Here is a 13358-nt window from a genome sequence, read left to right as displayed (position 1 = left end):
GTTTTTGCTAAAGGGAGTCTGAGAGACAGAGAGAGATACCTGATGGTGTTCTTTGTATTTATTAATCTTTTACTTTGACTAAAGTTTAGATTTTTAGATTTTACTCAGTACCAGAAATATTAGGGAACAAAAATGAAATTAATTGGAGTTAAAATTATAGCAAGTTTTATAGTTTAACTACCCTCTGCAAATTATAGTTACCAGGATTCTTGCGGGGAAGCCATTACTTTAATTATATGGTGTGGATGTGACCCCAATCAAATGACAATCATTCAATTAGCATTTGAAAAACTCACCCCTTTTCTTATTTCTGAGAAACATATTTGTTTCCTGTTAATTGAAAAACCTAAGGAATATTGGTACACCCTTTTGATCAACCAATGTAAGCACCAGAACTAGGGGTAAGAGGGAGACAATCCACTCTTGAGGGTTATTTTATTTAGATTCCTTATTTTGAATTTATATACCTTATTCGCTAACATCAGAATGATATCTGATGTGATCAACAACCTTGATGAAAAGAGCAATAATCACAAAAGCAAACCAATTAAAACCTTCCCAAATCAGGATGAAAATAGCACAATTCATGATTAAATCCTTATCTGAGAAAAGTAGTCGGAGCAGTTTGCTAACCAAAACTAGAGAAAGGTATCCCTTCCTTGGCTGTTTCTGCCAACAGAGCACCATAGGGCCAAGGGGAATCTGTGAGGAAGATATGGGCCTTACCCAGGACAGATGATATAAGCTTCCATCCTGTCCTGTGGTAGTTTGAAGGTTGGCTCGGATGTAATTTCTCATAACCCATTGCAGCACTCAGACATTGGTTCAAGAATCTGCACTACCCCTCATGGGTTTATCAAAGGGCTGCTTGTTGACAACACATAGGTGACCCTATGACCACTCTTGTTCAGGTCATGTGTGTGTTAAATTTTTTGTCCTGCCTATTTCTCCAAGGAACCAGAAGGCAACTAACAGTAGTAGAAACAGAATAGAACAGAAGTAATCCCTAAAGAATGCCTGTATATTTAGGAGTTAATAAATTTAACAATATCCAACCTCTTTAACAAATTATCATTATTTAGGGAAGCTTCTTAAGGTTTAATGTTTTACTATGTTTTTATATATGCTGGAAGCTGCCCAGAGTGGCTGGGGCACTTCAACTGCCTCCCTAAAATGAGATGAAAATGAGATTAAAAATTGAGTATCATCCGCAAGCCAATTTCAGGATTACCTTCCACAGCACTTTCATATAGATGTTAAATGTTGATTTACTGTTGTTTTAGTGTTTATTGGAAATGATGTTTTAATGTTTACTGTGTGCTGCCTTGGTACTTACTGAAGGGCAAGTTATAGATATCTATTTTAAAAATACATAAATGAATAAAATGGCATACTTGATTATTGTGTTCAGTGTAAAAAAGAAAAATATTGATTCAAAAACATTTTCCAGTCAACTCCGACTGACTCATTAGGTTGATTACCAATATGAAGTTATTGTTGATAAACATAACCTTTTTTTCTCATTTCCCACTTAATTTTTTTTATTATGAATTCTGGGTAAGTGTGAAGATAAGTTGAAGAATACACAGGGATTTCCAAGAGTTTTCTCACTGACTCTTATTTAACACCAAGAGTATCAGTAGCATCTGGATAACCTGGACTATGTTAGAAGCCTATAGTTTTCTTTTTAAGGAAAAAATCATCAAATGACATAGACAACATCACAGCATCTCTGTTATGAGCAAAGTAATGTTAAATCTGGAAATTATAGCAGTGTTAACTGTTTTTCTGGATAAATTATATCTGGAGAATTATATTGGTTTGTAATTCCTAGGCTGTAATATAGTAAGTTTTTATTTGCTAATTTTGTGCAGCCTACCTAGTGCCCTCAAGATGTTTTGGACTATAAATCTCATCAACCCAAGCTGGTTTAGGCCAGAGCTTCAGATACTCTCCCCAAACAACCAGTAGTCACCTTCATAATAATAATGGGGAGGGGGTTGTATCACATACTTCATTCCATATTAACATTTAAAAGTCTGCTTCATTTGTCATTTAAATGTCTTTTGGGACTCAATTAGTTTAAAGGTCATCTATGAAAATCTGCTTAGAATTGCTGCTTTGCATGTATATTAGTGAATATACTTGCATTAACTTATTTTTAACATTAGTGTTTATATTGTAGGATTATTGCGGTAACAAATCATAAAATGCACTCAGTTAGTCTAGTACATTTATACCGAAAAACACGTGTTGCTCATAATTTCTAATGGTCTCACTATAACAACATTCCTTTTTACAGTAAATCATGCTTTCATAGTTGTAGCTGCAAGAAGGACTGTGCAGTAAGCTACACTTTTTAATAAAATAATTCTTTAGGAGCGCCAGAATATGACACAGAGGCATTAAGTCTAGATGCTTGTGTAGTCCAATCTTCTCCCCCACCTGTTGCTTACCAGATGTTTTGGAATACAGTTTATTTTCTTGCCCATTGTACACAACATATCATATTTTTACCAGTTCCTGCTCTTTTTAAGATGTACCAGTATATCAATTAATTAATTAATATTACATTTCCTGAATGACTTCTTCTATTTTACAGATACTAAAAGGAGAACTGGAAATCAAGAGAAAGACTATGGATAAACTCAACTCACTCAGCCAAGATCTCCTTTCAGCTGTGAAGAGTAAAGCACTATCTCAAAAGCTGGAAGGTTGGTTGGAAAATGTGGCTCAGCGTTGGGATAGTTTGGCACAGAAACTGGAGAGCAGTTCTAAGCAGGTTTGTCATCACTATTGTCCTGTCAGCTGATGACAGTTAAATCATATGCCTGTGAAGTGACTGAAGTGAAATTGGCAAAGTTTCAAATCTTTTTCATTCTGAGTTTGTTTTAGACATGAGCTTCTTCTGAACTAGAATAGGGGTGTGTGAAACCTGTCCTTTCATTTCCACAGGGTTTTCCACTCTGCCTCACCAGGCTTTCAGATATTCACAAAAAGTTCATGAAATATTTTTGGTTCTCCAAATACCTTTTGCACAGTTAGGGGGTTCTTCATTTTTTACCTTGATAAAAGCTGTTGTGTGAACTAATGTGTATCATGAGGGTAGACTGGCACATGCACGTTTATATTTTACATGTGCAAGTGCACACACAATTTTCTGGTTCCATCTTTTAAGGATTTTGTTGGATTCAGGCTTTGTTGTAGTATAAGAAATGGATGCCTCTGCCATAAAAACCATAAAAACCAAATGTGATAGAGACACCCACATGCTTGTTCAAGGTTAACAGTTACTCACGTGTAAGGAGAGGGAAATAGGGTCGCTACTACTACCATTGCTGATAAATGGTTACTATAGAGATGCCACACCATGTTAGTGATAGAAAATGGAACAGAGATCTCTATAGCCAATCTAATAAATCATTAATTTGCTGGGTAGCAAATTTAAGGTTCAGCACCAGTTAAATAAAATTGTGTGCAATTTCTTATGTACGCTCCATTCCAAATATTAGTAGAGTGACTTTAACGTTTGTTAATTTAAATAGGAGTACGAAGCCACTCCCAATATTGCCAATGAAGCTGTTTGTTTCAAATATTGCTTCAGATGAAATTTGGTGCCAGCATATAGATGCTCAGAACTGCATTCATGATTTTTGTTAAACATATCAAAACTTGATGGGCTTCTTCAAAAATCCTCAGCTGTTTGGCTGAGAAAAAACTCCCAAATGTTCTTTGAACATTGCTACAAATTTCGCAATGCTGTGTTTTGCATGGGTTAGGGCTATGGAGTAGGTCTCATCATTTTGCTATACATACTGCAACATAAAGGTAACATCTGAAGGCAGAATCTGATAAATCTGCTGTTTCTTACCTCTTGGCATTAATTTATTGATCTAATAAATTGATATTTGGCCTGTCAGGGAAAACCTCACAAGCTGCACATTTAAATTATCTGAATGCAAATTGCCTCCATTTTTGGACTGGTTTACTGTTTACTACAAAGTAGAAGAATGCCAGGGATTTTATCTCCTTGTGAAATTGAGAAATAAACTTTTAGCACTCATCAATTTGCATGAAGCATTAGCGAAGGCATGTTTTTAATAGTAAGGGATGCCACTTGAATATGTTTTGGGACAGCTAGCAAGGCAGGCTTTTCAAGCCACTGAATTATTTTCCAGCCCATTAATCCAAGCCACAGAAAACCAGTTTCGCCCTTCCTTCCCTTTAAAAAAAAAAACCTTCAAAAATCAAGCTGTCAAGCTCAAGTAGGCACCTATCCCGGCCTGCCTTTGATAGCTGCATCTGCAAAAATTGCAAGAGGTAATCCAGTCTGTAAAAAAATTGTAGAACAACAGGTTCTTTTGCAGTTGGTGACCTATTCTCACAATAATTTTCTTTCCATCATAGTTTTGTTATAGATTATCTCCCTATGCAATTTAGTGGAACCACTTCTCATGGGGTGTCTGAGGCTAAGTTGGGTTGCCTTTGCAACTGAGGATTGCATGTACTGAACACAGCCAAGCCCAAGCCATTAAGATCACTGCAGGGAATAGCCTGGGCTGACTGTTCCCCTGACAGTGCCAAGCACTGCAAACTCAAGTTACAAGCAGGCTAGTAGTTGCCTTTTATAACTTAGGCTATGTACACATTAGCAGTCTGCAACACAACAGGGTTGTTCCCCCCAGCTGCCATTCAAGTCGTTTTATTACATTGCTGTGCACACTAGACACAGGGTAGGGTTTTCTTCACCCAGCATGTATTACTTGTTTCGTTTCCACATACTGAACTCCAATTCACTTAAGCTTTTTATGGTACTGAGACCAAGAGAGGATCCACACCATCCATTTAAAGCACATTCAATGCTCATTTAAAGCACATGGCTTCCCACAAAGGATCCTTTGAACTGTACTTCGTTAAGGGTTCTGGGAACTGTAGTTCTTTGAGGGGGAAACTACAGTTCACAGGATACATCCAGGAAGCCATGTGCTTTATATGTACATCAAATGTGCTTTAAATGTATGGTGTAGATTTACCAAAGGGGAACTTTGACTAGCATGAGGTCTGTAGAAAGAACCGTCGTGTGTTCTACCACAGTAACATCTGGTATGCTTTGTTCTTATGTGTCAGGAAAATGTTGCCCAGGAGGGCAAGAAAAAGAGTCATTAATGCCATCAAGAATGCTTCTTCTTGTCTAAAAAACTGTTCCATTAGCAAAAATGAGCACAGGTCATTTAAGAAACACACACAAAATAAATTGAGTGGTTGTGAATATGTAATAGGTTCTTCTTTACTTCAGTTAGTTTTCTAAGCTATATGCCTTTTGTCTGCTGAAGTAGCCAGCTGTTGAAGCAAAGAATATGAATGAACACATACATATTCTCTAATTTGTTTCACAAAATCCAACTTCTCACTTTCACCTTTGTTTGCTTGACTTGGTATAAATTGCATCATAAATACATTCTATTTAAGTTTCCTCCTGATTTTTATATTGACTTTTTCATATGTCTTATTCACCTAGCATGAGTCAGATAAAACAATTTGGCTTGAGTTCAATACAGTGTTGTTTTGTTCTGAAGGTCAACCCATGAACAAGGAAGAGCAGTTTCTCATTATTTTCTATTGCCACTCCAAACAGTCTTTATTAAAGTCTTTCAAGCAATGTGTGACCTCTGTTTCAATACTTCTCACAGATTTCACAGGCTGTTGCTACCACTCAGACATCACTAACACAGACAACAGTGATGGAAACTGTAACTATGGTGACCACCAGAGAGCAAATCCTGGTTAAGCATGCTAAAGAGGAACTCCCACCACCACCGCCCCACAAGAAGAGGCAAATAGTTGTGGATTCTGAAATTAGGAAAAGGTGAGGAGTGGGGAAAGTGCTTAGATGAGGAAATATTTTTTCATCAACATTATAAAAAAAGAAAATAGAAGTATTTATATACTGCAATATCAGGACAGTGTAAATGTTGAAGATTTAAATTAAAGTGCAAATGTTTAAATGTTTAATGTTATCTTTTAAATCAGTGGTGTATTCTTTTCTATAAAGCAGGCTTTGTTTCTAACTGGATTACCTGATAATTTTAATGGTTTATATAATCTTTCTTGTGACATAAAAATCACATCTGGAAATCTAGCAGAATGTAGCAGAAGTTCAGCACTCATTTCCATGTTAATTGCTTCCAGAAAAAAATCTGCTTGCAACCCCATTATCCTGTAAAATTGTGGGAGTGTTGTGCTGTAATTTCCCTGCAGTTTTTACAGATCATGCCACCCACCCATGGTTCAAACTAGACATAAAGGTGAAAAGGCTATCATAACCACACGAAAAACAGAAGACTCTGGTCTGCATTGAGGTGGTATTCTGGCATATAGATATTTCCTGCCATTGTCAAAGGGGAACAGAATCATGCATGTGCCTAAAGGGTGATAACATGTCTGATGACGTTCGCTGTTGTGTCCCATCACGCTCACTGATGTGGATGGAATTTAGTGTGACATGACAGTATATTGCTCAAAAAGCCACAGCTCCACAATGCAACAGGTAATCCAGTGTTAAAGGAACATTAGAAACCAGGGCAGAGGCAAGCATTACAAGCAGGAATACTAATACAATAATCCCCACATCTGAATTAAGCAGCAGGATGACATCACAAACACATTTAGCTGTGTGATGATTCCAACAAAGGCAATAAGATTTGGCTGCCTTCGCCTTTCACATTCCTCTTACGAAGATTTGCCATGCAACCACTGGGGTTGCACCTAGTATAGTACCATTACAGGGCATTTCCACCTGGATGCCTGTGCCTTGGCTAATGCAATATTTGGTTGGAGGGTCCTACAGCAGATCCTACCACCTTAATACCTGCAGCCTTCTCACCCTAGTAAGCTGTTGTACTTTCCATCCTGCTGACTGAATACTGGGAATGGGGGGAAAGTACGGTTGTGCTTACCTGAAATGTAGTTTTCCATGGTTAGCTTGACTGCATGTCCAGTTATAGTCACCCCTTAGTTACGGTACATTGTGAGGTAGGATTTTCTTCTATGCCTCCTGATTTTCTCAAGCTTGCCGAGTCTGCAAACTGCATCATGGGAGCCCCACCTCCCCAAAGGTTGCTGCCTCCCTTCCACTGAGATGTGGAGGCAACAACCTGACCTTCTGCTGGGAATGGGATACTACATTTCAGGTAAGTACAGTACAAGTGTGCTTTTTCTGCCTTGAGTTCCACAATGAAAGAGCCTCTGAAACAAATGAAGATAAGAAAGACTGTATTGTGCCAGGCCCTTTGTTTTGCTTAGGAACACTGGAAGAGGATAAGAGTAGGATGGAGACAGAAACAATAGCTGTGGTTTACAATTAAGTTACTATCTTCAACCACTGGATGGACTAGGCATGTCTGAAATTCAAATTAATATGGACCATGAGAACCAATTGTAAAAAGCTAAATATGTTTTGAGCCTCTTTTACATGCAGGATGACTGCAAGTCTCCATATGTCTTTAAGAACATTGCTCTTGTATTCAAACCTCCCATGAAAAGGAGAACAAAAGAGGGTGCAGCTGCAGCAGTTTTTTATTCTGGATCAACCTAGCTTCAAAGCATCAGTCATGCAGACCTAAAACTGCTTCAAAACATCTAGTGCAGACCTTAAAACTTGCCCATCATCAATCATGGCTTTCCCAAAGTGAACTCTGGGGGATTGCAGTTCTGAAAAGGGGACTAAGGACCGCTTGCAGATAAATCTCACAAACCTTGCCAAACATTCTCTTTTTTTCTTGACAACTCTTCTACCCAGTAAAATAAATGCCAATCGAGATATAGCATGAATGCAGAGCTCAGTATGAAGTAAAATATTATGTTATTTATTGTTACTATAGTATTATTTCATTTTCATTTTTACTCCTTTTTTAAAAACATTTGTGTATGAGGGACGGGTGAGGATTTACATTTTTTCCTGAATGCTTCAGTGGTTCAGTATGTGAGGATTGAGGAGGAGGACTCTCCTCTAGAAAGAAACTGGAAACTGCCTTCCCAGTCCTGGAGGAGATGCTTTTCCAGCCTTCCTGCAAGAAGAATAGAAAATCACTGATGAACACAAGATTTTTCTTTCTTCACCTGGGGCATCCCAGAAGAATTTCCCACAGAAATTTCTGCTATTTTTTTATTCTTCCTGCTGTTGAATAAGCTAAAATACTAAATATGTTTTTTAAATTCTACCCTCTGATACTTACAACCTCTGAAATACTTGTGAATGATACACTTTTAGACCATAGCTAAAATTGCTCTGTACATATACTATTCCATGTCACTGTACAAAGACTGTTTGTCAGAGCGTCATTGTAGATAACTCTAGATCAGAAACTAGCTGCCAAGCCTCTTGAAAAAGGAGATGTATATTTAAAGCAGGATAGGTGCTCCATCTAGTGTCTTCTCATTTAGTGAATTTTAGATAAATATCTTGTTCTCTTTACAAAATAAGCAGCTGATTTAAGTACAGCCAAAATAAAATATATTTTTAAATAGAGTAATATGACTAATGCTACTGATTTAATGTGCTCTGAATTTTTGCTCTTCGGCTCCTACTGAAAATCACGCAGCAATATTTCCATGCTCCATACAGTACCACTTTGCTCAAAACAATAAACAGTAGCTGACAGCCAGATTCCGACAATTTGAATCAGGAACAGTCTAGTAGAATATTTTAGCCATAGGCAACTGCATATGATTCATGAGCCATATGTTATTGGAAATATTCTACTGTGATCTTCCACTTTCTAGTTATGTCTCTGGATAGGTTGGATATGTGGCTCCTTGTCACACCACAGCTTCTCCCTTTGGGATTATGTGTTGTATCATAGCTGTCGTCACTTACCTGTTTGTTTTCTGGAGGATTGCTCCTAGAAGGCCTCTGCAGAAAGGGAGAGAGAATGATACAAGTAGTGAGGAACAGGGAAAAGAAGAGAGAATATGAAATTCCAGCAATAAGAAATGAACTGAAGACCTTAAGTGCTTGCTTTTTGCTGTTGACCAGAGAACTCAAACTCTCTCCGTTATCTATGCAGCATGGGATTTTTATTACTTTTACCTAAAGTGGTCTCCTTTTTGGAGTGACAGATGTTTTTTTTAAAGGCCTGTTTTCCCCTCAATACAACTTTTTAAAATTGTTTTTTAATTGTTTCCGATCTGGTCAAATTCAGATTTTTAAGAACCTCATTTTAATTTGTATGAAATATACACCTGATCTTTTCAAGTCAAATTGCAAGCATCTCTTAATAAAGGTCTTAGTAAAGGTAAGGTCCAGTAGTGGGCGACTCTGGGGTTGCAGCGCTCATCTCTGATGAAGGGTGAGAGGGCAGGGTGCTACTGCAAAGCAGAGAAGAAAGACTCAGGTGTTGAGCAAGCTGCTATATGCCAGCTCCTCCCCCTGACGTTATTGGTCCATCAGGCAATGGGTGGAGGCCCCCTCCTCCACACAAGACTTCCTTACTGGACTGGAACAAACCCACTCCCAGCTGAAGGTAGGGAGTAACCTTATTACACATACGTGGGGGGGGGGACTACATTAAAATAACTTAAAATCCCACCTTAAACCCTGAAATTCAGCATGTGAAACTGGAGTTGTATTTGTACTAAAGGCAGATCAACCTCTTAAATTAGAATGCATTTATACATTTATAAAAGGCCTGCCATATTAACAGATTGTGTGATATATTCAGGAACGCAGACTATTTAAAGCCTTTTTGTGTGTATGTCTGTAATTATGATAGCTCTTTTTCAGTTTTAATTCATACTTCTGGTTTAAACATCTGGTGTTAGCTTTAGTATGTCTTAGAAATATCCTGTGTGTTTTTCTTTTTCTTTTTCTCTCCCTCTTAGGTTTGATGCTGATACAACAGAGCTTCACAGCTGGATGACCCGCTCAGAAGCTGTACTCCAGAGCCCAGAGTTTGCAATATACAGAAAAGAAGGGAACCTGTCAGACCTCAGAGAAAGAGTTAATGTAGGAAAATATTCATATACTTAACAATTTATATTAGAATCACAGAAAAAGTTTGCTAGAAAACCATGTCTCTTGAAGTACAACTTGTGTTTGACTATTTACCATCCAGTGTTAAACAGCCATGTGTTGCTCTCTAGCCTGAGTTTAAGAAAGGGAAATTTTTAACTCAAAGCTTTACTGTCACCCATCCTAGCTGCATTGTTTGTATACAGGACAGAGTGAGTGCTACGAAATGTAAAACTCACTGTTTGCAGCTTTGACAAACATCCAAGGCAATGCATAAAAACGAGGAAAGTACAGGTAAATGCCATTTTTCAAAACATGAATTTTGAAAAATCATGCCCATGAGTTGACATATCATATCCATTAATGGATATGATATGCAACTATGAGCTGATATAGTTGAATGGATGGTACATGGCTCAGGAACAGTGCACCTCTCGGTGTCAGGTGCTGGGGGCAAGAACACAAGGCAGTCATGTTCTGTGCATATGGCCAGCCACTGTTAGAAACAGAATCTGGACTAGCAGATCCATCAAAGCAATGTTTTGGTTCCAGTCCTCCTCCTTCTTAAGGGTAGAAATGAATGTATCTGCCAGGATTTTTAATCATCAAGCACTTTTACAACTGGCTTGTAAAAACATAAACCCAAAAAGCCATGTTATGCATAATTCAGTACAGCTATGCCTTTAAATGTGGTGGATCAGTAAATATTCCTGCACATGATGTTTGAAGGAACCCGTGTGTTTACATACACAGCTAATTTTGTAAAAATGCAGAACGAGATATTACATGCACAGCTTGGTGTTTCCTGAAAATTCTGTTTTCTATGTGGCCTACATTTTCAAAGTAGTGTTACTATTGTGCACTTTTCATTATCATGCTATCTCAGTGGTTTCCACAAACTACCTAATTGGAAACTGTTTTGTTTGTTTAGAAAACTATGTGCATTTGATATTTCAGTCCAGTAGGTTTGTTAGCTAGCCTGTGGGACTTGAACTACTCTTATCTAGCCTTAAAAAGGTAAAGGGAACCCTGACTATTAGGTCCAATCGCAGACGACTCTGGGGTTTATTAGCTTAATAATTCAGAACCTGAGCTTTTCCTCCATGGCAGCAGAAAGATTGTATGCCTTTTTGAAAGTTTCCTTCTAGCACACCTGCTAAAGAAGCAGGAATCCTGCGCTGCCTTGTCCCGATTTTAGTAAGCAGATCTGCAAGGTTGTGTGGAACATTGCAGAGTACCAACATTTCATCTTTTATCATCTCCTTTTATGCTTTTTAATATTCCTGTGCTATGAGAATAACATTTTATACTTATGAAAAATCAGATGTATAAAGCAATGATCTGAATTATTCATGTTAACTTTCTATATAAAATAAATAATCTCTTGAAAATATTTAATAATATGAATTGCTGAATAATTGTAATGTACACTTTCAATATCTGAGGCTTACCTTGGCCTTGGACAGAACTGCTCACATGGGACAAGTAAGATTTGCTTCCTGATGAGTTGCTTCCTTGCCACTATTCAGCAGGCAACCTTCCTTTAGCTCAGTCCAGAAAGGACTCAGCATATTTTGAACTGCTAGGTTGGCAGGAGCTGGGACTGAATAACGGGAGCTCGCCCCGTCGTGGGGCCTTGAACTGCCGATTGGCAAGTCCAAGTGGTGCAGTGGTTTAAACCACAGTGCCATCCGTGTCCCTTATTAGCTGTAAAAGGGACAGCTATTGTTTGTTTTAATCATAGCTATGCAACCATGAGCGCTAGGTTCTTGTTCAGCAGGTTATAACTCATTTTTAAAATGTCTTCCTTGTGAAATAGTCAACTATTGCTCTCATGTTGCAGGCCATCGAACGAGAAAAGCCTGAGAAGTACAGGAAACTCCAAGATGCAAGCAGATCAGCTGAGGCCCTGGTGGAACAGATGGTGAATGGTAATTACATGGCAGTTGATTTAGATAATCTTCTTAGGGATTTGATAAAACACACAAGTTCATATTTTTCACATGAATTATATTAGCAAAGCTCTTTGTGAAGGAACAGTTAAGTAAAGTAAGTTTGTATTTTTCGTATGTTTCTTTTGAATGATATCTTTTAATTAGAAAAGGAGAAACACTTGAAATTTAGCACCATGTGCTGAGACATAGTTCAAAATTATTTCTCCCCCCCCCCCCAAAAAAAGGGTCCAGGCTATTAGCAAGCTGCTCTCAATCCTCATATATTAATTCAGTTCACATTCCCATTTTTTGGTCTTACGCTTTGGAACTGAATTTGTTTATCATCTTAAAACTTGAGGAAACTAGAGGTTATTTAAATTATCTGAAAAGGATTGGACCTTATTTTTAGTGTGTGTCACTTTGATCACATGGCTTTCCTCTAGTTTCTTCAACTTGTCTTCTTTACTCCATAATAATATGCTTTTCTTCTTTCCTTTAAGTGTTTGTATCCTCTTGTTCCTGCCTGCCAACCTACCTTTTTTACTTTATCTGTCTCTTCTTTCAGTCTGTACATCTACCACCAACAATATTTTCAAGATCAGTTTTTACAATCCTATTTGCCATCTCTGTGCATTTTGCTTCCCATTAAATATATAATTCAAAGATCAGTTTCTCTGGATGGGCAGTTACCATATAATTTGCTTGCTTAAACCCTTTCTGGCCTGTTTCTTTGTGTATTGTTCCCCTTTGATTGTGAATTGGATTTTTAAAAAAAGAAAATCTAATTTATTAAATACCTGGGCTGTTCTTATACACTAAATAACAGAGTGCAAAGAGTACAGATCTAACTGTTGTATCTTGGAGTAGATTTCTAGGTCTTTTACACTTCTACATACAGAAACAGACTGGCAGGATAGCATCTTTCATTGCACATTTAGAGGGCCTGGAATACGCTGTGTAGCACAGCTGTGCCCTACCATAGAGCGGTATGGATATAGAGATATGATGGCCCAGCACACACACACACACACCACACAAAAAGAGAGAAAATTGGGAAAATGCCCCCCCCCCATCATTTTTCTGGGTGACCTTCCTATTTCTGGGTGTGGCCAGTGCACTCAGGAGGGGTCCTAAGTGGGCTGCCCTCACTGTCATCCTATCCCTCAATATCTTCTGCCTGGAATAGTTGCCTCAGTCTGCCCAATGGTAGGGCTAGCTCTGAGTAGTGCATGTGTGGTAATGCTGAGAACCAAGCACCAATTGTTGCCTTAGCTTCTGCTAAGTGTCCTGCTGTTAAGACAAAATAATTGATTGGCTTAGCAGCATACAAAGCTGCCTTGTACTGTGTAGCCCAGTGTTATCTTCTCTGACCACCAGTGGCTCTTTCACATCACCTGCTATCTGATAGAGCTAAA

At 38.1% G+C, this 13358-nt stretch overlaps 1 protein-coding gene across 10 annotated transcripts in view; it reads left to right on the top strand.

Moving 5' to 3' along the window:
* The window catches only part of DMD (dystrophin), a 1036503-nt gene that overhangs the window by 409290 nt on the left and 613855 nt on the right, over positions 1 to 13358 (top strand). For all 10 annotated transcript variants that reach the window (XM_081197764.1, XM_081197771.1, XM_081197761.1 and 7 more), the window contains 4 exons: positions 2603 to 2782; positions 5691 to 5866; positions 9880 to 10003; positions 11853 to 11940. In XM_081197764.1, the coding sequence (XP_081053890.1) occupies positions 2603 to 2782; positions 5691 to 5866; positions 9880 to 10003; positions 11853 to 11940 (568 nt within the window). The remainder of the gene's footprint in view (positions 1 to 2602; positions 2783 to 5690; positions 5867 to 9879; positions 10004 to 11852; positions 11941 to 13358) is intronic.

Source organism: Podarcis bocagei, assembly GCF_964188305.1.
Source record: "Podarcis bocagei genome assembly, chromosome: 6".
Taxonomy (NCBI): domain Eukaryota; kingdom Metazoa; phylum Chordata; class Lepidosauria; order Squamata; family Lacertidae; genus Podarcis; species Podarcis bocagei.
This window is presented reverse-complemented; position numbering and strand designations above follow the sequence as displayed.